This window comes from Hetaerina americana, unplaced genomic scaffold (genome assembly GCF_022747635.1).
Source record: "Hetaerina americana unplaced genomic scaffold, ioHetAmer1.1.p SCAF_7, whole genome shotgun sequence".
In the NCBI taxonomy this organism is placed as follows: domain Eukaryota; kingdom Metazoa; phylum Arthropoda; class Insecta; order Odonata; family Calopterygidae; genus Hetaerina; species Hetaerina americana.
In genome coordinates, this window is record NW_027287316.1 from 73,529,043 (window position 1) to 73,554,629 (window position 25,587).

Below are 25,587 nucleotides of genomic sequence, written 5' to 3' on the forward strand. Positions count from 1 at the left end.
ATACGGATAAGTAAAGGTTGCTCTTTAACCTTTTCTTTCAACTCCCAGAATCTCGAAGAATGTTTAAGCAACAATATTTTACAAATTAATCATGAAAAGCAAAATTAAAGAAATGCACATGCAGTGTCAAGTGCATCTTCAAGCTAACATCAAGATGTTTGAAAACCCAAAGGAATAAATATTTATCGACAGTCATGTTGCAAAATAAAACATCTCATTGTCATCTAAGTAAACAGGTTCATGCCTAAAAATATAAAAAGCGACAATGAGATCTTTTATAACTGGAAAAATTCATTGACTATCCTGAAGAGACCACACACTTGCACTTCAGTTAGGCTCATTCAAAGATTAATTAACAAAAAAAATAATGTTACAACCTGCAGCTATAACAATACATTTTCTGATTATTTATGGCATTTATAAAACAATTATATCATGCCTGACAAATATGTATCTAACAATATTTTTTAACCAACTATAAAAATTAACTGCTTTTTCAAATGCAACCTGTACTGGAGCGCAATATAAAAACTTTTGTACTAGATAAGCTGTCTTTCATTTGGAAATGACTATCATCACATTTTCAAGCATGAGACATGTTACCTGACCGTGATTTTCCAATCATCCACAGTAAATGCTGTATGATTTGAAATATAAACTGCAAATAATAAAAATGCTCCAAATAGTTATGTACCTGTATTTATGCTGGATAAACAAATGCTGAGGATATTTCCTAACAACGCTCCCTCTCCAGTGATGATGTTTCTGCACTAAATTTTGGAGCAATAAAATCAACGCCAGAGACATATCATTCCTCACATCATATCCCTCCGGCATCATAATGGTGCCACTTACACCTTAATTGTCCTAATATAAACCACCATTAATATAAACACCCCCATTTAAGAGCTAAACTGGAAAAAATTTCTATTCTATTACATACATCTACCTTTTCAGGGTAGATAACCTTTCATGTCAAAGATAGGTAGCATTTTTCCTTTAAGTAGGTAAAGTGCGTTTGATTAATTAGGTGAAATTAATCAAGAGTTATGGTACAATTTCAATGTGTCAAATTCATTGAAATAAAGACATCATAATTCTAAGTAGGATTCAGAATGCCACTGAAAATTCTGCCACTGCTCAGGATTTGAATCTGGGCCTGCAGAAAAGAAAGCCAATGCAATAGACAAGCTGTTCACAACTTGAATAACTGAAGGCACCATCTTGAAGTCAATCACTTGAGTGCTGATTGAAAGAAAGACTGAAGATCCTAACACGATGTTGTAATCAGAACAGCCAAACAAGCTGGAGTTGTTTTTGTCATTGTAGCTGAAGCAGTACTTCATGAGCTGTGCCATGATTCAAGAATGAATTCCTAACTGCGGAACATAACAAAATACATTTGACACAGTCCACCTCTCAATAGAATTCGCTCACTTTAACCATTCATTCATGCATTGTGCAATTGTGAATGTTAGAGTAGCATTTTAAATTCAATCCCGGGACATTCTGGAAGAGAGATGGAGATCACTGCAGAGAGGGACTTTTTGAAATTGTTCATTTGTCCTCTCTTCACTCTTCAGCTGCTGAAAATCCTCACCATGCCTAAATTGATGGATATGTACACTGAAAGCTATTTTCCTCAAAGAGTTCAACCACAAGAAGGTTGTGTGTATGTGTGTGGCTACCATGTCATAAGGTTATTAAAATGCTTCCCCCCCATGTTATTAATGTTAATGTCAAAAAAGCTAACATGCACAAATGTTTAGAAGATTAGTCTATAGAGTGAAATCAAGAGAATTACCTTGCTCTGAATGCAAATTCACAAGATTGAAAGCCAAACCATTTTAATGGAAATTGAGATGCAATGTCAGGAAAACACAAGTTTGATTAAACACATTTTGACTGACAAGTTTTAATGTACTTAGGTTTCTTGTCCATCTGTTATGATTAAAGTAGAAATATTTATAGCTGGATCAATCCAAGTATCATTAAACATCACACTTGACGATCATTCTATATTACTGCAGATGAAGAGTTAGCAAATGCACAAAACAAGTTTGGGTTCATGTGGATGGATATACACCAAAGTTCATATTAATTTAGACTGCTTCAGGATGCTGCAGTTTGTCGTATCTCTGACTGCATTTTTCAGAGGGAATATTCTGTAATAAGTTGTTATGATAAAACTGATACTCACAGCAATATAATCATCTGATACATTGCTGGATTTAATTTATACGTACTAAGTCTGTGTGATTGTTGTTCCAACATATAAACTGTGAACTCTTGCACAAACCAGCAAGGGCAAAGAGGATACATTATGCTCAGTAAAAATTTACACATCACCGAGGAGTCCTTGAAATTATAATAAAACTCTAAAAATAGAGAATTACATTTTGGTGATTGATCTCATGTTGTCTACTTCATTTTGTTTCCATAATAATGATTTGAATGGCCAAAATGTCAGGGATTAACCAAGTTTGTTCACGGTACTGGATTGAGCCATAGTTGATTAATAAAACAACAAAAAATATAGTATTTTGAAAAGTTATTGAGCTTTTAAAGAAACTAAATTAAAATACAACTATCCTCCTCAAAAAGAATATGTTTTTGGATGGAATAAATAAAATATTTTATACAAATCATTATACACCTAGACGCAATGAAGTCCAGTACATATTTTAATTATGAATAAAATGTGATTCAAACATTTTCTTAACTAACTATTTAATCAAAAACTTAGCATACAATAAGCTCATTCTATATATGTACTTAGGTATTTACTAATGCAAAAGTTGTCAAGAAGCACTGTTTCCAAAATTAAGCTTACTTATATAATTAAAAATCTCCCTCCAGTATTACAAAAAAAATCTCCAACGTACATACCTTCATTTCTTCTAATTTGGCTTCAGTGTCCTGTAACTGCTGAAGCAATTCAGGTACAGCAACCCTGCTGGGTGCTTTGTGCGCAAACTCCAAAACCTTCACAGAGTAAAGAAAATGCAATATGCATCAGAATACATAATAAATTTGTCATGAATGAAGTAATCCATCGGGGAAGACGCTCAAGACATTCTTAACTGACAGAAGTAAATATATGTACTTGTTTAATTACATTCTCAATGATAAGCTGATGAATGATTTTGTGCAATTTATTTATTTATTTACACAATTACGTTGCAATTAGGCAAATTTCCTGGTGGCAACGGTCAGGTTAGGTCAAAGATAACTACTAACAACGAAATACGCAATACAATGGAGCTTACCACATTTGCATACAAAGGCTTGGATACTATGAAAAAAATGCTAAAATTGGGATGTCATTGTAGATTTTGATTTATATTTTAGGTGTGCATTACAAGTTTATGTATGTAATATTTTTATAAGTGTTTTATGACTTCTCATTATGATATCCTTTGACAAAGATGGTACTGCTCTAATATGTATATTGATCTGTTCTATACTTCTGTACTATTTGTCCTGTTAATTATTAAAGTCTAATAATTTAATTGAGTGGCGATAAAATCATTTTTCTTGGAGCCATCACTTATTTTTAGCCATTAAAAGGTTTACATTTTAGACCATGCATAAAATTAATATTTATGTCCAATGAATATCAATAATTTCACGTAGTTCCCAGGAGTTTATTTGTCAATAAATGTCCATGGAAAAGTGACAGCAATGAAATACCTGGTCTGCATGCTCAAATCGAGCTGCTTCCTGGCCCTTAAGGTACATCTTGAGAAGGAGTGCCTCTTGCCTCTCTTTATCTTTCTGCTCAGCCAATTCTTTGGCTTTCTGTGCATCTTCATTCACTTTCTCGGCTGACTTGGCAATGGACTGCCAATGCTGTAACTCATTTCTCAATTGTTCAGCTCTGAAAGCAGAAAAAAAATAGATATTTATAATGATGTTATGCAAACTTTTCGTACATAATTCTATCCTGCAGCAGGCTTCAAGATAGCCTCTGATTTCTTGTATTCAATTCCAAACTTTTTCTGATTTTCTCCATGATTGTTCAGCTGTCTTTTTCCTAACCTTTCTCATATTTTCCTGATAAGAAATAAACACTTAATTGGAACGTATAGTTGGATTGCTAGGCACCATAACTGATAGTTCATTATTCACTCTGATACAGAGTTTTTTAACTTTGGCATTTTGACACAGTTGAAATGTTTGTACATTGCAATGACCCATGAAGATAATTGATCATAAATTAAGAGGAAAGTAAAGGTCTGTTCCTCTGTGAGGTGGCTGCAAAGCCCTGCCTGACTATGCTGGCATGTATGACCCATGTGGGACAGCCATTTAAGTTACTCTATCAAGTAAAAAACACAGCTAAAGAAGCAAAAGGGAAACCATTTCGATAACTAACTATATGGACTTGAGCATGAGAAGATTGAATCCTAGCAGCAACGAGACTCAAGTCAGTCCACCGTAGTGTTGTCTTGCCAAGTAGTAGGGTAGGGAGGGATCCCAATATGGTTATCACACAAAATATTTTTGCATATAATATTCTATCCATTATGAAATTGAATCTATTGGCTATTTTATGTATTTACATACTTGGAAGATACTTATTTTTTTCTCATTTTTGGTTTATTCATTTTTTTCTTTATGCTTCACCCAACAAGTTGTGATTCTACAATGTGTATAAAGGGTCATAATAGGGTGAACATTATCATTAAATGTCAATTCAGAGAAATTAGAGCAGAATTAACTGGTTTTAAAAGAACAACAGGTTAAATAGAGTCCAAGCATTTTTATCCAACTTCACCTTTCTTCTGCTTCATTCAACTTGTCTGTGAGAGCTTTCATCTCCAGCCTGTGGCTCTCCTTGAGATCGACGATGGCCTGGGCACTCCTCCTCCTCTCCCTATGGAGTTCCTCTTCCATCTCCTCCCCCCTCACCCTGACCACTTCCTCGGGCTCCTCCTCCAACAGTGTTTTCCCACCCATGAAGTCTTCTTCACCCCCAGGCGAGAGCCTCAAGGACTCTTTTGACTGCACGCTAGAGGAGGAGACAAGGTCTTCATAGTGACCCGAGTCGGCAAGGGATGAGGGTGGGTCATGGTTGCTCATTCTGCCAAGCCTCTCCTCTGCTTGGCGATTGGCCAAGCGGATGGCATCGTCATCCTCGAGGACCCGATCCATGTCTGCGAGGACACCAACTAAGACTTCCACGTCATCATGCCTGTCACTGTAGTCGCCTGACTCACTTCCCAGGTAGACCATGGCCATGTCTTCGTCATGATGCGATGACGAACCCTCTTGGCTCCTGCGATTGCACTCATTACGGCTGGTTTCGTGCCTCAACTCCATCAGTTCCTTTTTCAGCTGAATGATTTCAGCATCCCTCTGCTCTATTTCTTTCTTGGCCTGGTGCAGGACAACCTGTGGTGGTACAGACAGGAAAATATATGTAAAAATTTAGCACAGACAATGAATGCATCACAGGCCATCGACATGGACCCTGAGGTTAGAAATTTTTTATAGTGATTCCTTGAACCTGATTCATTTCACTCAATTGAATCCTGACTTTTTTTTTATTCTCCAAGTCATCATATCAAATAATCTCCATTAAATTCTGAAACTCCTTCCTTAAAACGTAGTGCATCATTCAATTTTCTCAAAACCAAATTGTGGAAATAAACACTGCAACAACAGCTTCATTCCTTGTATCTGATCAAAACTGATAATATCACAATGCAATAATTTCAGAGTACAAAAATCATTTGCCTTACCCAGGATTCCAATCCGGGTCCCTTGATGTCTGGTCATCGTGTTTTTAAGTTGGCTTTAACCTTGTGGACTGTGGCACTTAGCGCACAACTACAACAACTATGAATGCCTGTGACATTGTATGTATGGTATTTTGTCACAACATCTTGTTCCTTTAAAGTCCCCAAAATTGTGGAGCGTAAGAGGATGTTATGGGAAGAATCAACAAATCAAAATAAGAGGATGCCTCAGCATCTTAACTGGTTAAAATATTCTGCCAGTTATCGAAGAACCCAGGTTCGAATCTCAGTCAAGGCAAATGATTTCAATACTCTGAAATTGTGGCATTATAATGCACATTTAGCAGATGACTGTATTACAAGTTATTGTCGCAGCATCTCCTGCAGTTTCTTTGAATTGATTATGCTATTTGTGAAAATGAAACTGCATATTATAAGTTTCTTCATCAGAGTGTGATCAGCTTTTTTGTGTAATATGTACCCACCGTAATACATGTACAATATATAAAAAGAAACATTTTATCATAAAATGTATACAGTGATTTGTATTTGAACTATAGCCAGTTAGACACACATTTTTGTTCTCTTCCTTTTGCCACTAGCATGTCATGCAGCTGTTAAAAATTCATTTTTCAAATACCAAGCAAAGACTTCGTGTTCATGCAATTATTCTTATTGGACAAGCCCTAGAACAATAAATTGTCAACCAATCCATTAAAACATCTAAAATATAATTTTGGATGAATATGTCCATACATGGTCAAGTATACATTCTTTTTGTAGCCCATGTGAGATAATTATCCGGGAGAAATTAGCCTCTGAGGATTTCAATCATTCCAAGTTCTATGGAAAGAATTACACTTGAGAAAATTCTGAAAATCACATTAGAAAATTACATCTATGATCTGAAAGAGCAGAGGTGATTTGAAAGAGTAACTCATGTGACGATAGTTTCAGCAAATCAAGTTCAGGATGGTAGATATTAAAACTGAGACCCATTTAACTTCTGAAAATTTTTTTAAGTTTATCAAATTTTTGGTTAAAAATATGCTTATAGTTTTGAAATAATTTACCTGGAAAAACTGTCCCTGAAATTTAGCACGCTTGAGTCACCCATTTTTTCAAAGAAACAAGCCATCCCATGAGTTTTTGTATTTTGCACACACACATTCTATTTATGCAAAACAATCATAGAAATGCTCATCATTTTATTACAGTTCAAAAGATTTCATTTAGTACTTCCATACTTATTTCAACCTGTTTCCAGAGGACTTGCAAATTAACTTGAAGATTCACCCCAATATGTAATCATAAAATCTAGACATTTTAACAAGACACTAAAACCTAGACATAATGTGATTATGTCCTTACCTTAAGTTTACGGATTTGCCTGACAGCCCTTTGAGTTGGAGTCAAGTATGTTTCCTCACTTCCCTCTAAGTGTGGAGAACAATGCATGACATACTTCTTTTGCCGACCACTGTATGTAGTTCCATTCTTAGCAAAGTGACCAGGATGACCTATTGGCGTGATACCTGAAAGTAAGTAAAGCAGGAAAAAAATTAACATCTCCACCTCTTTTGCAAAAGACTTGAGACGAAACAAAAATGTTCAGACTGAATTGGGTCCGATTTCCTGTCCAGCCAGTGTCTTGGCTATACATAATTGTCATAATCCTTACAGAAATTAAAAATGCTGCAACTAATTTCCCTAAAATAGTATATACTGCCTCATTTATAGCGGAAAGGCCTTGACTGAACTGAATTTGCTTAAAGTCACTTTTAAGCACTGAAATATCTAAGTTTATAGACTGGTATGGGAGTGGAGACAACTTTAACTCCAGAAACAGTCAAATGAAAGGTGCAGCTCTTGTATCTTAAGATTAATGCCCTTCTATTATTTCTAATGCAAAAAAAGAGGGGTAGTCTAACACTCTACCTCTCTAATAATCTTAATACAACTGAAATTTATTCAGTGCTGTTTCATTCATCAGCCCTGGTGGGTATAAATCTAGAAGGGAAGGAGGGAGAAAAACAAACTAACTGGCTCATTAATAATTATGAATTCATTTGACACTTCTATTTTTAAAAAAGGGCAATCCCTTTCAGCCCTCATTTTAGGTAGGCTGAAATTGTGGAGTGCATCAGAAATTTGTGAGATCATCAGTAATCCAGTGGTAAGAGAACAAGGGTTTGAGGACAGGGCATGGTTCAACCTTTCTCCTGGCTGATGGGGCCCCAAAAATTACACTGATTACATCATGATGTGGTAAAATGATGCCAAATTGTCAAGCCCCAATGGAAATTCAATGATTTGATGTTAATGTGTAATGATGTTCGACATGGAAAATGACACCACCGATTCGCATTGAACTCTTGATACAAAAATATACTACCTTGATCAAAAATTTCCCGGAATAACCACCGTGTGGCGCTCCCATCGTTCCGATTTGAGTTCTGTTTTTTTTTGTTAAATTGTTACATCTGTTGTTGATATTCCCTTTAAATCTTAGTGTCATAACTTGACATTTGCAAAAGTTACGTAGCCAAGAGTACATCTATCTCTGTGTGTGTTGGCGATTTTTTACAATTGCAGAAATGGATTTAAATTTGCAACAACGAACTTGTATTAAATTTTGCGTAAAAAACGGATTTAGTGGCGCACGGACGTTGGAAATGTTGGAAAAGTGTTTCGGCAACGATTCTCTAAAAAAAACGGTCGTTTACCAGTGGCACGAGCGGTTCAGAAGTGGTCGTGAGTCAATCGAAGATGATGAACGCAGTGGCAGACCATCGACATCGAAAGTCGGTGAAAAAATTGATAAAGTAAAAGAAATGTTGGTCAATAACCGCAAATTAACCATCAGAGAAATAGCGGAGGACTTGAACATTGCCTATGGATCCGCCCAAGACATTGTGGTTAATGATTTGGGTTTCCGTCGTGTAGCAGCAAAGTTGGTGCCAAAAGACCTCAATTTCATGCAAAAAAGAGACCGTGTTGACGTCGCAAAAGACATGATTTGCGAGGCTGAATCCGATCCCACATTCATCAAAAGGATCATTACTGGAGACGAGACGTGGGTTTATGAGTACGACACGCAATCCAGACATCAGGCAAGTGAATGGCGTTCACCAAATGAGCCGAGACCAAAAAAACCACGTCGTTTTCAGTCAAAAAAGAAGGCAATGCTGACGGTTTTCATGGATTACAACGGTGTAGTGCATCATGAATTTTTGCCAGAAGGCCAGACAGTAAACAAAGAGTATTATTTGGGCGTTATGAGACGTTTGCGTGAAGCAATTCGCCGAAAGAGACCAGAAATGTGGGCAGAAAACTCGTGGATTTTGCACCATGATAACGCACCGTCGCACAGTGCTATCATTATTCGTAATTTTTTGACGAAAAATGCAACAAATACCATCCAACAGCCACCGAATTCACCTGATTTGGCTCCCTGTGACTTCTTTCTGTTCAATCGAGTTAAAAAACCATTACGGGGAACGCGTTTTAGCAGCCGAGAGGAAGTAATGGAAAAATCGCAGGAAGCACTGATGGACATACCGAAAACCGAATATAAAAAATGTTTCGAGGATTGGATCAAGCGCTGGCATAAGTGTGTTGCAGTCGATGGGGATTACTTTGAAGGGGACAATATAGATTTAGATGAATAAACTTGTATTTTTAATTTTCTGAATAAATTCCGGGAAATTTTTGATCAAGGTAGTATAACCCTCTCCACATACCTCTCTGAAGTAGGGACAGTTAAATAAAAAAAAGTCTAATTTTATTTTCTCTCCCTTTTAATGGTTTTTTCCATATTGCCCATATCCTTGCTAGCTTCATTTGCCACACACACTATTTCACCCATGTTCTTACATTCAAAATCTCTTTGAACATGTCCATTCATGACTTTCTTGGTCAACCCATTTTCTTCTCAATATTATGGCTAGAGTGAAGCCCACAAGATAAGCCTTGTTCATTACCAGGGCAACCAATTCATATTCTTTAAAGACCCAGCCATTCCTCATCAAATCGCTCCTATTTTTACTATCAACACCCATTCATCAGGACCCCTAAATGACCATATTTAGTCGACAATTAGCATCACCCCTTGCATAAGCAGGTTTTACTCACACAAAATTATGAGACTCATTTTTCCACGACATTCTCAACCTACCCCTTCTTCTCAAACCATTCGATATTCCCTCATCTAATCATTTGATAACTCCACTCTTATCCATGCTTTTCTTGATCAAGACATCAGCATTATTCAGTGCATTTGGATTCAGCCATACTCAACACTCAGAAGTCCAAATTACAAATATTTGGATTAAATTGAGAGAAATTCATGCAATTTTTATATATTTTCCCCACAAGTAAAAGTATTTATTCTCAACCAAGGTCTCAATGTGGATTCACACATACAGGTGACATACCTGTACGTGCGCATCCCGGAGGGTGAGTAAATAATTTCATTTGAGGAATTCATTAAATATCCATATTTTTAGCCAACGAGTGGCCCAAAATATTCCACTCACCCCAGCGGTCCACGGATGCGACGCTGCTGCAGATGCTGCTAGCACCAAAGCTCCGGAGAGAATCTACATCATCACCCAGCGGTTGAGGATCTTGGGCCATGGACTCCTCGGCGGCCGCCCCTAGGTACATTCCCAGTGGCGTCCTTGCCCGGGCCGAGTGTGGGAGGGACATGTCCGGCTGGTGGCGGAAGGGCATGCCACCTGCAAACGACTGGAAGGGAAACAGGGAAGAGGGGTCAATTGGTGCAGATGCCGCTATTGAACTTTGTTACATAACAATCAATCCACAAACGGCCGAGCTGACCTTAACATTGCCTTTTACAAATAGTACTCAATGTAAAAAAATAAATAAACGGAGACATAAGACTTGATATGGCTCATTGAACAAAGACTTAAAGGAAGACACTTAACATGAAAGTATCAACAACAGGAAACAAAGCAGGATTTGTGGGTGCATTTGCGTGTGAGAGAGAGAGAGGGGGAGACGGGGTAGTAGTCCAGTGGGTTGGGCAGTGGGCTATTGACCAAAGAGCTTGATTCCAGGGGACGCCCCTGGGCAAGCTCAGCTTCACCCAAGCTGTGCAATGTTTTGGGTACTAGAACTTCCTGGGAAACCATAACAGACACAGGGAAAGCAACTAGTTCCCCTACCCTGATGTGTGAATTCCACATCCCATCGAGCTTAGTACTGGGTGAACTCTAACATAACAAACCAACCTTCAGATTTATAACTGAGAAATATAATATTCACATTATTATTTTATGGTAGTCTACAGTTTCTAGTTAATTTGGATGGAAACACAGAACACAGTTGCATTTCTTACCATCTCACAACAAAACCCAACCTGCCGCCCGACACTAAGATAAACCCTTGTTCGATTCCACATCTTTCCGTCCCACATTGCGACCAACAGGGCTATTCTTTTCCTCCCCGAACCTCATTTGCCTAACGTTCTCCGAAAGGAGGAGGTCAATTGATAGAATCAAGTCTCAAGCCACCTCATACTGATCCAAGGACTGGTGATGACCACCAGAAAGAGTAAGAATAGGTTAGAGAGAAAAGGAATGAACTGACCACATTTATTTTGGGGGAATTAGACGTTGTAGGAACAAGCCTCCGTTCGGATATGTGGGCAAAACAGTTCTTTCTCCACTGCAATCGAAGTTCAATAAGTGAATTCAATTCGTTTTCAATAGCATTTTAAATGACGATAAATCGTCACTCCACATGGATTTGAAGCAAATAGAGCAGTAGGAATGGGTTCGGACGTTTATCTGGCCATTGATTAACATCCGTGTCTAATCTATTCAATCTTCCACGCAGAAAACTGTGGCACTACCCGATTTATTTCTGAGATTCACGTATTTTTACGTTATTATTTGGTGAAGTTATTTCAATGATTAGAAATCAAGTAAGGGGTTTTGACCACTGTTGAGCACACTAAGGTTGATGCCGATGTGACACAAACATCGAGGCAAAATAAAAGAAGAATGCTTCCTTAAAACTGCATTTCCGCGAATCTGCACGTGCGTAAATCGCCATAGCAATTTTTATATCTTGGCGAAAGAAGCCCCACCAAGACCTTTCCATAGTACGAGTTATTTTGGCGATATTTTGATCGCACTGAGTTATGTTTGCGAAACGAAAGCGCGAATAAATATTTAAATTTCAAACACGGACGCTTTCCGTGTCTGGACCCTCCGCGGGGGCGGAGAATAGGACATTCACGCTGTAACTCTCATCTCGAGCAACTAACTACCCGTTGTCATGAAGAACAAGTAGTTATTTTCAATATTTGTCATTTTAAAATGTATTCATTAATATCGACAAATACAATAATATTGCTAATGCCTTTCTTCCCCTAATTTAGCTGAACACAGCGGTTCCCAAATTCTATAATGGCAACTCCTTTGACGATGAAAATTTATCATCCGATCTCCCAGGTCATGCATTTTGCGCACTGCGTTTTCACGAATGAAATATTGCACGTCACCATGGTTTCGTGACAGAGAAACACATCAGGTACCATTCGAAAGTTAACTCTTTATACCCAGTTCCAGCTCGGGTAAGGGTGGCCAAAGGTCCTTTTGGGGGGGGGGGGTTTCTGGGGGAATCCTGGTTGGTCATTGGGCGTTCGGGCATCGTCCGCGGTGCCTCGAACTTTTGACCTCGTTTGGCCTTTGGCTTGTCTGGCCTTTTAGAAGTTAATCGATTATACCGAAATAACTTTGAACTATTCATTACCTTTGACACACTCGTACTTTCTACACTATACGCCAAGTAAACAGTGGAAACCAAATATTTTAATATTCAATAATGTCAACGGGAATAATTTAATGGTTGACATGAAAACATTTTTCGATCCGCGGACATAAAATCCCCGCAAATCACACGAAACGACACTTTTGGATGGGATTTCTAAATCCACTCGTTTTTCAACAGAGCGTTCCCTCAAACCATACCTCAACCAACACCCCCATCGAGGTTTTCCATCTACACGCAAGTGGGGACGTATTAAATTAATAACAGGATATTTTTCAATCACATTACCCCTGATAGTGGCACTGCAATGACGAAATTGAACTTTGGAAATAACGTCTGTTGGTGGTATTGAATTGAACAAAGTTTGTTGAGTCTTTTGATTTTATTTGAACTTGATGTCTTAGCTTATTTAAAAAAATTTCGAAAATCAAAATAAATCTTCCCCTTCGCAAATGAGTAACGTAACTTCACCCACTTCCCTTCTACCACATTCTTCATTCTAACGCTCCAGACCACCACTCAATATCTCCACTAATGAGCGCCTGCGTACGGAGATTTCTGTGGCCGGATGCGTGAAAACGAAATTTTACTCATTCCGTAGGTAAACATTAAAAGAATAGAGCACCTTTATTCATTTAACAAATATTGATCATTACCTGTGCCGCCAAGTAAAAACGGCTAAAAATATAATCCAAGAAAAATATATACAGCACACGAAACCATGAAAATATTGAAAAACCTTATCGTAATGTAGCAAATATGGGCTAAGTGAGTAGCAGAAAAATTAAAAATATCAAAATTTTATTTAATTTCCGTTTTATTAAATATTGGTTATCTACTGATTAATGTATGTTTTGGATGGATACAAGCTACTAACGGCGCAGTGACAATTCCCTAGTCTCTTCTAACAAAACACAACCAGACATTTATTATTAAAATTAGTCCCTCTTCATCTCCGCATACTTCCTTCATCCCGCCCAACATCCTATTCCTTTCCCTAAGCAAGACAGTAGGCGTAGTTCGGAAGTTTTTGAACTGCTGGTGTGGAGAATGGATAATGTAAAATTGACGAAAAAAACAAGTGACGAATTACTAGCAATGGTGGGGGAGGAGAGGGGATTTTTGGGAGAAATAATGAGGTAGGAACGATGGATACAGAGCATTCTGATTGGCGAGGGAATGTTGGAGACTAAACAGCGGTGGAACGTAAGGCAGGCGAGATGGGAGGAGGAGAAGGATGGGCCGTAAACGTAAAATGTCTGGTTGTGTTGGACGGAATGGAGCGATGTAGAATGTTTGCGGTATCAAAGAAGTTTATTTTTTCGTGGGGTGCCAGGTTTGTGTTTCGTTAGGCGAGGCTGAGAAATGCCGGGGTGAGGAGTTTTAGTTCATCATAAACTACCTTAAACGGTAGAATACAAAATAGCAATAAGTTAAAAAATTGGTGCACGCATACGTAGTTACACCTGGTAATAATAATAGAGACATTTTCGTGAAATTAACTTCTGAATGCTACTCACAAATTAAAAACTTGGAATTTTTTAATCCTATATAATTTTGCCCAGAAGCTTATGCAAAAATATATTTTTTATCCGACTTTTACGTAATTTTTCCCCTTTCTTTATTATTTTGAGATTCATCGACGCCGATCTGTACCCGCCAGTCGAACAAAGTAAGACCATAACTCAACCCTGGGATTTCAGTGAATAATTATAATTATCTAGTTACGAAGATGACCTTAAGATGATGATTATTCATTTAAGTCCGGGTCGCCAGTTTTTTTCCTATCTTTCTCTATTCTTATTTAAGTGTTTGCGAAACAATAAATTTTCACGTGGAACATCACAGAGTAACTAACGAACGAATTCATGAATTGGGCCAGAAAGAGATTCTTTCTCTACATTCTTTTCGAAAAAAAATATATACTCCAAAACGCCAGAGATTTATCGGATCACATCGCGCTTTTCTTCCAACGAGAGAAAAAGATCGAGACGAGCCTCGATGCCAAACTTCAACACCATTTCGAAAGCACCAACATTGTGCGAAGGAAGTCGAAAAATGGAGGCCCAGTGAACTTGACAAGACAGGATAAAGAGTCCAAGGCGACGCCATTTCCATCTTAAAGGGATACAGCAACAGGAAAGAAGTCGGAAGAAGACCTTGGTTCACCTTTGAGAGCGGCCGACATTAAAACTTGGTGAGCATGCCGTAGTTCCCTGGAGACTAGCGAACAAAAAATCTTATTTTTTTCCATTCCCATCGTCAAATCGCGAAAGCCTTCGGTTTGGCGCCGCCGCCGCCGTCCCGGAGCCCACATTATTCCTCCCGTTCTAAAATCGCTACCCCTTCGAATTGGCTCGTGGCCACGCGGCCGCTCGTGGGAGTCGTCACCCATTGACGGGGCCTCCTTTTAGCCGGCAGTCTCGCGCTCGAGACATCTGGGTGACAAGACCGTATTGCCACCATCGTCGCTGAACTGTGGAGAGCGTAAAAAAAAAACGAATCGGTGCATCTATGGGTCTTGCACCGATGTGCTGCACGAACGGCATTTGACAATAAAATAGGGGCCGAAAGTAAAACGAGAAATTTGGATGATTCATGGATATCTGTACGAGATGTGGTGGCATGGAAGAAACGAATGCCGAGACTTGATGTAGTTTAAAGGAGTGAGCCGAAACAAATCCAATTGCGCCGTCTCTCCAGGAAACAGTTTCCAGGGTAGGAAAACTAAAAGGTAAATGCATCCAATGGACGGACATTCATTTCCTAAATTCCCATCCTCTCGAATTTTCCTGAAGAATGATCCTGATTTTTTTCCCGAGAAATATATTTAATAAAACGTGTTCTTTTTCTAAATCAGTACCATTAGAGTTCGTTCTGCGTTCAACTCTCTAGTCTCTCTAAGCACCAATGTACATTTCGCCAAAAAAAAACCCTGTTTTAACAAGTCCGCCGCGTCATCGGTTACTTTTTCTAACTCACACGTGTGTGGTTGTCAATCAGCCTTGAACTCTCCAATGCTGAAACTTTGAGCCTAAAGAAGATAGTCAGCGATAGGTAGAACTGGATCTGAAACATGGAAAATTTCCAGCCTGAAACTATATGGTTTGCCTTTAATATGGTAAAAATAAAAGCATGTTTTCTTTTCATTCAATCCTTTAACTAATAATACATTAAAAAGTATAGATCGACATTGGCTTATAAATATTTTAGAAGTTTTAAAATTTTCTAAAAAAGTTTCATCCAAGAAATCGCCAGAACTTTCACGGGGAACTCACGCGTGCGAACACTTTATGACTCCCGAAAAAAATATATCTTCCAATATTTAGTGCACTTCGGAATTAGTGTTTTTTTTAGTTTTTAAAAATATTTTAAATTCTGAATATTAATTGAATCTACTATTGTTATGTCATGGACTATTTCAATATTTGCCCATTTACCCTTCGTAAAGAATGCAAAACAAATATCTCGTACGTAAGCCGTACTCATTACCGTCCAAGAAATTGGAAGAACGGAAGCGAAGAGAACTTGAAACCTTGGAGGAAATCATGAGGAATTGCAGAGTATGCAAGTCAATTGGACATGAATATTACAAAGGGCAATGTAGGGCCAAAAAATGCTTATGAGAAGGATGGGTGGAAAGAGTATATCCTTTCAAATTCTTGAGCAAATACTCATCGACGCGAGTGGACTAGTTCATTTCATTACTTCGAAGATTCGCACTCAAAATTCCGACTATGAAGCAAAACTATGACCAATTATGACCTCATCCACTCTTGGATCCGCTCCTCATCGAGAGCGGTGACTTCTGACTCATCCAGTCTAATCATTGAGAAACGCCATACCGTGCCAATAACGAGCCCCCGAAGCCAGACAAGTTTTAGATGGCGGCCTAGGAGGCCAATGGGGCAACAGGATGCTCACCGGGTGTTAAAGTCCCATTAGACACATCCCCTCTAGGGGAACCCACAATCGCCAAAAGATCATCACCAATATTTTCCCCGTTATCCCTTTTCACAACACTACTAACATGCACACTTGTACGTCTGTTTATTTGGCTGCCACAGAAACGAGAATGTAGGAGAAGTTGGCAGGGAGAAGAAAGACAACAGGATTTTTTATTAGAGTACACGAAGGGGAAACTAATAGAAATTAAGAGCTGAATAAATCGACGGCCACAGATGGTGACGTTAAGTATCAAGAGTAGTCGAGTGACCATTGACGGCGATGGTAACCAATTATGCACAAATTTAAAAAAATTCCAATGCAAATATTAAAATTGTGTTTACTCCGGTTGAGGGCGCCGTGGTATCCCAATGGGCAGGGAGTTCTGCTGCTAACCGTTATGTCCAGAATTCGGATCCTGACGAAGACTTCAGGCACCTGAGCACTGAGCTAAACCCAAGCTGTGCAATTTTCAAGGCATGGAGTTTTCGTGTGACGTCGAAGGCTGACATGGAAAATAGCAACTGACTACTCCACACTGAATGTGTGAATTTTATATATTTACGCCAAAGGCACTATTGTAGTCTCACCCTCACCGATTTCAAACAAGCCTTACGGTTGCTGTTCGGGACATGGTACCTCGGTTGGCATATCTATGGCAAACAACTAAAGGATGGCTGAACAGCGACACGACATTACTTTCCAAAAAACTTAAGTTTCGGACGGATTAATACTGGAAATAGTAAGCGTAACCTTGGTGACGAATTGATTGCGACGCCACGCAATCCTTAAGATTGAAAATCTCGTTTGGTAGCTCGGTCACCAGATCTAAGGCGATTTAATACTGGTTGATTAAGCTGCCACCTCTAATTAATTTCCAAACGATTTTCGACAGCACAGCTAACCCACTGATATCTCTCACTTATTTGCCAAGCAGTTCTTCGGTCACGAATAGCTTGGGACAACATGCCTAAAAGGTCCACTGTTTACAGAAACCCCTTAAATTTTCCCCCGACCCAGATAAATGTGTCTCTCCCAGCCCTCCTCCTCCCTCAGTCATTTCCTCCCCCCCCCCCTTCCTCCCAGAGGGATTCCATCCTTCTTAAAGAGCACGCCCGCCCACCCACCCGTGCGTGCGTGCCCAAACCTCTCCCGTCATTTGGCGAAAGCGCTGCGCCCGGAATCGATCGAACGCCGGTGAAGTCCGGTGGGGCGGCGGCGGGTCGTTCGCCTCGGGAGCGATCCACATGACTTCCCCGGGAAAGATGACTCGGTGCCGACGGGTGTTGGGAGGGAGCCCGGGACATTGGTGGGCACAGGGTGGAAGTGAAACGGAGGTCGGCAAAGACACGGAGGGCCTTCAAAGGGGTAGTCATGATACACCTACCTCTGGTCACATCACCGCAGGGGAGCGGGGCGCATTCATCCATCCCTTAGGCGGAGGACATTCCAGTATCATCCATGAGCATTCGTCTTACCAAAACAATCAACCCTCGAAGGAGGTTGGTTTGATGGGCGAGTTGGGATATCACCCCACCATGCCAAGCCCTCCGCTATCACATATCGAATTCCCACATTAACCGGCCACTGAGTCGCTGATGGCTTCCTAGGAATATATAGTATGTCGACAGAAAAAAATCATGGTCTGGGTGAAGCTGGTGATGGATGTCCTAAAGTCACAGAGAACCCGGGCCTTTTAATTAAGAGCAACAATTCCGATCCACTAAGCTACCACCGCCCCCCTTCAAAATGATTCATCTCAAATATTGTTTAATATAGTGTACAGCTTACATGTACGCGTACAATGTGCGGTGGCGTACAGGAAGCAAATATTAGAAGAGACGAGAACGTTTATCCAGTGGCGACCACGGCCTTGGTGAGTTGGTACGACCATATACTATATCCTCTTTTGGAAGGGACGCACGGATAGAATTAACGTCTGCTTAAGATTATTTAATGCTGAACTTGAGAGAAGAATTACGACTGAGAATGCACTCTCTCAAGTCGCATTTTACGCACGAGAAAAATTAGGATAAAAAGGGAGAGATGCAATAAGTATTTCTAGCATCCTTCGTTAGGGTGTACGGCTGGCGGCCGGAGTGTTTCGTACGTAATCAGAATTAATTGCCACTTAGCGCCATCGTAAACCCATCACCATCTCCAAAATGGAGTTTAAAATTATGTCAGTGTACAGGGGGGCTACCTAGAATCTCATCCTATCTTATCAGTGGCAAGAAAAAAGGAACATTTCTTTCTCTGGGAATTAATTACTAAGTATTGTTCAGAGGGAATTTTCAGAAGTAGATGTACAAACGTAAGCTCCATAAAAAGATTCATTGCCGGAGGGGAAAGGGGGAGGGGCGTAGTAAAGTGTTTATCAACGGCAATCCCTAGTTTTATATAATTTGAAAATGTAAACACTTTTCAAAGATAAAGCGGAGTTCTCGTACCTCTGTCTTCTTGTACCGCTTGCTAATGCTCATCCAAATAAGAAGTCAATTCGGGTCGCTTGATGCGCAACTCAGGTCATTTATTTTTCGTATACTACACGTAAGAATCTAATTTAACTAAAATAAGGACAAAATAGTTTTATTTGATTTATGAAATATAAAATAATATCTTTCATCATCTCCTTCACATTTGATATCTCCTACTAGCTTTTGAGGTGGAGTTTATGTATATTTAAAGGGCGAAAACATACCGTTTTAAATACCAAGAAGGCTATTCTGCCTGAGATGTCAAAACTCGTCAAGAAATAAGATAGTAGATTCTTAGAAAGGTTTTACCGAAGGAATAACCAGATAGGAGACCTGAATGGAGTGCTGCGTTGGACCAATCACGGGATTGATAACTTACAATCTAGTAAATTACCTCTTTCACAGGTCTTAACGCTTAGTGCGGGGGTGAGGTCTACCCTCACCAATCCAATTGAAACCTTAACTTAACAAGGGCATCAGGGTGAGTTACTTAATTATGAAACTTACCCATTCTTATTCAAGGTTCCATGAATTCCACGGTATGCAGTCCTGTCAGGCTAAAGGGTATCTACCAACCACAGAAGTAATATTTAAATCAAGGGTAAACAAGCAGATCTTTCTTGGGTATTTTTTAAGCAACTACATTTCCTTACGATTAAGGTTTCAACTAGGACATGAGGATGTTTCTTTAGAGCACCACGAGATCGGAAAAACAGAATGTCGAAAGGATATTGGCAAGGGCTTCCGACATTGGCAACCGGCCAGGAGGGCGAGGGGCACTTCGGCAACAGTCGCTCCCGCCCACAACAATTACCGCTCGGAGTTTTTGCTCCGCCAAAGTCATCAAAAGAATAGAGGTCCCTTACCAGCATCCAGGCGAAAAGGAAAAACTCGAAAACATGAAATATTTCGCGTTCAATTTCTAACGAGGTTCTGAATCGTGAAGCTAGCTGTAATTTACCTTGGAACATACGAGTAGCCTTCGCATCTGGCACGGAACGCAAGCTGATGCGAGCGGAGGCGACGAAGAAAAAAATTCAGGTAAAATAGAGTGGGTCGTTGACGTCCTTTCGTTTAAGACTTCCCCCCAGTCTCTCGAGTTGAAATTCGAATGTCCTGGGTGAAAATTTCGGAAATGAGGGATATTTAATAATGTGGAAAAATCCCGTGGACTTTAATCAATGGGTGAATGACCCCTAATGACACGAGAGAATGGCAGTGACATTGAACGTTCAATTGACAGGATTAATATGAACGAACCAACACTGATTTTCTTTCAGAACATTAAGGAACAACTACCAAAAACTATTCACTCAAATTAAATTTTGGGATCATCACATCACCTTAGAAGATATAACTCTTCTGAAGAAATAAATTACTGGAATTTAAATTAATTTTCCTAGTGTTCCCGGTTTTCTTGAGCGGCTATCTAATCTCTCTTGATTTTATTAGGTTTTCTAAATTTATTCAGAATTTTAGCACCCCTAAATAATCAAACACTCACCTCGTAGACTTTCATCGGCGCTCCGTTGGCTCACGAGGAAAATCAATTTTTAAGGAGTGGAGCCCGGTGGGCAACAGAGAAATTACTATCACCGATGTAATAGTGCAATATCGTCGAGTGATGCTCGATGCTTCGGACGGCAGAGAACAATTCGCTATGAAACGTTTTCAAGCAATAGCACAAAATATTTTCGAAGAAACATAATACAAATATCTTTCTATTTTAACCCTTTATTAGAGAAATGGAAAACCAGTCGCCATAACCGTCCTTCTTTCTCTCACAACGATTTGACCTGGAGGTACAACACAGTTTCTCTAGAAAAATCGGCCCAGCGCTATTTGACTGCTCACTCGCCAAGCTATAGAAAACTCCATGAAAATCATATTTCAGAATATTTTCCGTGCATTAGACTGCATGGCGCTCATTCTTCTTACGAGATGATTTCAAAATTTGGCGTGAAGATATACCTCTAGTAACGATTTCTTCCGCTGATATTCAACTGGAACTTCGTGTAGTTTTATACAATTCACGCCACAGGAAACGGTGCGAGAAGAACGAGAGAGGGCATTCGAATCGATAGGTCGTCAATTATGAGTTTCCATTTTGAATATTTTCAAAACTGTCCACAGAGTTAAGAAATTGATTCTCCGAACGAGAATCTAAACACCTACGGGGTGAACAACCCAAGCCGGCGATTACGAAGGTGAAGCTGAATTTCCTGTGTTCACTTGAGAAGAGAGGGAGAGGCGTGCACCAAATCGGCAAAACAAAACACCGGCCCTTACATAGACAACGAATAAAGCGCACCCAAGATCACGAACGAAATGAACTTCCTCAGTTTGCATTGAATGTAACAGACGAGATGAGGCCCTAATTTGAAAATTTTTATCGACGTTCACTTCATGCGATGGAACTTGGGTGGAACAATCCCAGTTTTAACACTTCGGCGTAACTTCCAAGTGTGTTTTTTATGTTTTGCGCTTGCAACTGAAGCAATAACGCAAGGTTTATCAATGATTATTTTCATTGTTTCAGTCGCCCACAGTTAAAAAAATAATAGCCACCAACTTTTTTTAACAGTGCAGTCATCAAGATGACATTTGAGATTTCTCTGACCTTCCCAAGATTTATTGACAGGAAATCATGGTATCCGTAGGAGTGAAATGATGTATGATTTCCTGGCGTCCAGCATTCATCCATTAAAATTCATTTCGCTGGAGTAATTGAGTATGGTTTCTGACTGAAAAACCATTCTCCCTCTTCACCTAACAACACAAAGATAGTAATCCGCGCGTCTCAACAAAGAATGACCGGCGCTAGGCTCTTCGGCCTCGTGGGCCAAACCACGGCATGGCGCCCCCTACGCCTTTAATGATGAACGATAAGCAATAGGACCCAAAAACTTGGCATTCTCGGTCATCGTCTTGTTCACCTTGAGCCAAGGACCGACCCTGACGACGAACGATCAATGAAAAGGCTCAAATTGAAAAATAATACAGGCCTAATTGGATTTAAAAAAATAAATTTCATGCCACCACTGGATATACTAGGTAAACAACCAATTAAAAAGGATGCCTTTGAAGGGTCTCTACTAATATGCATTATCTTTCGTGGGGACTATTGTTAAAATATTAGCAATACAAAATAATGGATCTTTATATTCTTATCATTAATAGGTAAAATGAAATAAATGAATAATTTATTTACTTCTGGAAGCAAACGGTAAATCAAAAGCGTGCTTTTCATTTGTTAACTCGTGCGACCGGAAAGATTCGGTCTAAATGGTGGGACTCACTCAATGGAACGGAAGAGGGTAAGTAGGGATATGCTGGCCCTAGAATGTACACGAAAAATGTCATCCCTTTCATCAGCACCCCTTACAACACGGGGCCGCAGCTCCCATAAATCACATGTCCAACCCTTAGTTAAATTTGGCATGAATAAAAAGCACTGCAAAAATATCGCTTTCATTTAACTTTTTCGAAAATATTAGGATCATAGTAATGGCCTCACGACTGGGGCAACGATTTCAAGCGAGTGTGCTTCTGAACTGTATTATCGGAGATAAAGTTGTTCTTATTGTAATGAAGGACACCTTTATAGAAAATTAAAGTAAAAATTTTCATGCAACAATTTCAGAATACATAAAAAGTACCGGACGGAGATTCGAATCCCGGTCAAGGCGAATGATTTTTTACACTCGGAAATTGCTGCATAGTAATGCGCTCTTAGCGGATGATTCCGTTAAAAGTTAATGCCGCGGCATCTCCAGCAGCTTCTTGGAATTTAAAAATGTTTAGATTTTCGATAACATTCACAAAAAGCTTGCGATAAATATTTGCTCAAATTTGGCGGCGATTGAAACGGTAATATTAAAATGTTAATGCCCCGAAGTTTTGATGTTGTTCCTCGTAGACCTTCAAAATTTGGGCTCTCTTCATTCCCTTTTAATTAAAAATACCCAATTTTCCACAAAAATAAAATTTAATGCGACCGGTTTCAATGTTACTACATCATCATCAGGTCCATTAAAATAGTAACATTGAAACCGGTTGCATTATATTTTATTTTTGTGAAAAATTGCTATTTTTAATTAATCATGATATTCCACCATATCACGCCTGAAACGTCTCTTTTTACTCTTCATTCCCTTTCTCGTCCTGATAACATGATTTTTACAATGTTGAAAGTGTTAAGCGAGAATTTATCTCAGATTAACTCAATAAAGCTATTGAGTCAACAATGTCTATTTCACTAAAATAAGCCCACGCGCTTTCTTTATAGCGTCAAACTCGTGGTCGCGTAGTTCCTGCTGCTGCACAGACGCTGGTGGTGGTACACACTTAAGTCGGGACTTCAAAGCGAATTCCTACACTCCTACGAACATGCTATCGCCGCAAAGTACATATAAGCAGCCAGAGCATAGTATTCAATCGCAATAGGCGTAATAAGGGAAATCGTTCGAATGCTGAGCTGATGTGCGCCATAAACGATACTAGGCAGTGCGAATGAGGGCGGAAGGGAACTTACGGAGTCTTAATTTCGTCCACACCTGACGGGCATATTTCATTGATTACTCAAACTTATCTGAGTTGGGAGGAGAGGATTTGGCGTAGTGTCCCATGGGGCGACGACACGTAGAAAGTGGCCGAATTTTGATACGTAAACATGGCACATACCAATAAAGTAAGTTGATGTCGGACTCAAGTGAGCGGAGAACTGACTTCCTAGGAACTGTAAAGCTGATTCTATATTAGACTGTATTGATTCAAATTTGAAAAAAAGTCAACAGGATTGATGGAATATACAGGCCTGTACATTCGGCTCCAAATTCTATCCATGAATGCATGCGCAAACATATTTGAAGTAATTGATAAAACGAAAGAACAGTAAGTCCGGTAGCATCTATGTATTCTGAACAGTACGAAATTATATATTTAGGCATACAATTAATGGCAGTATTTTTACGATTCATTTACAAACTTCGATGATCATTAAAAGGTCACTTCAATTTTCCTTCACTATATTTTAGGAACTCGGGTATTTTAGATTTCGGTTCCATGTGTTCCTTGAGTTGATCCTAGATGCATGCTATCAATTGGAAAGGATTAGAGCTCTACTATATGTCGATTCGATTATGTATAACGTAAGGGCCAACGAGGGATATCTTGTCTGCGACAACTGCCCACGTCTTGAAGATTTAGGATAGGCAGTTATGATTCCTTTTACGGAATATACGAGTAAACAGAAACATCCTGTTTAGTACACACTTCCTTTTATTGCATGGTTAACCAGCCTACATTAGTACATGCTTACGAGGCAGGCATATCTCTAATAGGGCCGAACATCGCACAGAAATCAATTAATCACCGAAGAATTAGTTAAAAGTTTTTCACGGGAGGAGGCTGGTGGAGGATATGAAACGCCATATTGTGCAATGGGAAATTGTAACGAGGAACTGAAGGATATATTATTTTGGATCCATCGCAGATGGCATTAAATACGGGATTAGATAAATGAAAGGTCAAAGAAGGTCAGCTAGATTTGCTAAAAACTGTTACGAAAAGAAAGTAACTAGAAAAACTATGATGGGAATCCCTCCAAACAAGAATAGAGCAACCGATACTAAGACCTTATAACTGACACCAAGGACATTAATATTAGTATGCCTTACAGAGACAACAAACCAATAAAAAGCCATTGTATACGTTCAATGTAGTAGAAAAATGAACGTTATAAAAACCATATGAAGACAAATGCAATCATTAAGGGTAATGCCTCATTGATCAACTGGACTTGCAGCATTGTTAGGTACGTGATACAGTAACCCAATACGAAATGGCCAAAACAGATAATCGAGTAATAGTGGTACTTTCTATGGAAGGCGACCAACAGCTGAGGTCATTTGCGCCATTAGGGATGGACAGGAAAGGATGAAGGGTGGAGGGAAACTCGGCGTCGGCATTAGACTACTCTCAACGAACGGCACCAAGGTCCACAGCTTAGCGTCCCATCAGACGGACGGCGTACTCACTCAAAGTACTCTTCACAAAACCTAAATGTAGGGATCGGGATACCACTGAAAAATATCTGCCACCGCCGGGATTCGAACCCGGGCCTTCTGGTTGGGAAGCCTGTACGTACAGACGATCGATTTGAGAGTGACAATCGACGAAAGACTATCATGAAAAGAACAAATTTTCGTCATAGTCAACAAATCGCTTCAGTCCAAATGCCAAAACACCAGGAATCTAAATAGTTCATCAAAAAACATTCGATATTAACTTGTACTGTCACTGATTCTCCAACATTTTTGACTTTCATCGTGTTTCCTCTGAACGAAAATATTAATAATCAACTACATCGCTAGGTGAGACCTCTCGAATATAATAAAGAGAAGAACATACACTCCAGAATGGATATACTAAAATACTTTTTCTTCCATCGCAGGATACGCAATCGGAACGTAAACAAGATCATCTGCCCCAATAAAAATGCTCGAAGAACCTAACTGTAATATGATATTCCAAATTACGAAAACATCACATTCGCCCACATAAAGAAGTCAAAACACACTGCCACAAACTCCTTGGCGGGTCGCGAGGTTTCATGTATA

At 39.4% G+C, this 25,587-nt stretch overlaps 1 protein-coding gene across 3 annotated transcripts in view; it reads right to left on the reverse strand.

Moving 5' to 3' along the window:
- qtc (GRIP domain-containing protein quick-to-court) overlaps positions 1-25,587 on the reverse strand; it is a 194,233-nt gene that overhangs the window by 14,696 nt on the left and 153,950 nt on the right. For all 3 annotated transcript variants that reach the window (XM_071595027.1, XM_071595025.1, XM_071595026.1), the window contains 5 exons: positions 10,283-10,493; positions 7,116-7,279; positions 4,781-5,397; positions 3,694-3,880; positions 2,890-2,985 (listed from right to left, as the gene is read on the reverse strand). In XM_071595027.1, coding sequence (XP_071451128.1) covers positions 2,890-2,985; positions 3,694-3,880; positions 4,781-5,397; positions 7,116-7,279; positions 10,283-10,493 — 1,275 coding nt within the window. The remainder of the gene's footprint in view (positions 1-2,889; positions 2,986-3,693; positions 3,881-4,780; positions 5,398-7,115; positions 7,280-10,282; positions 10,494-25,587) is intronic.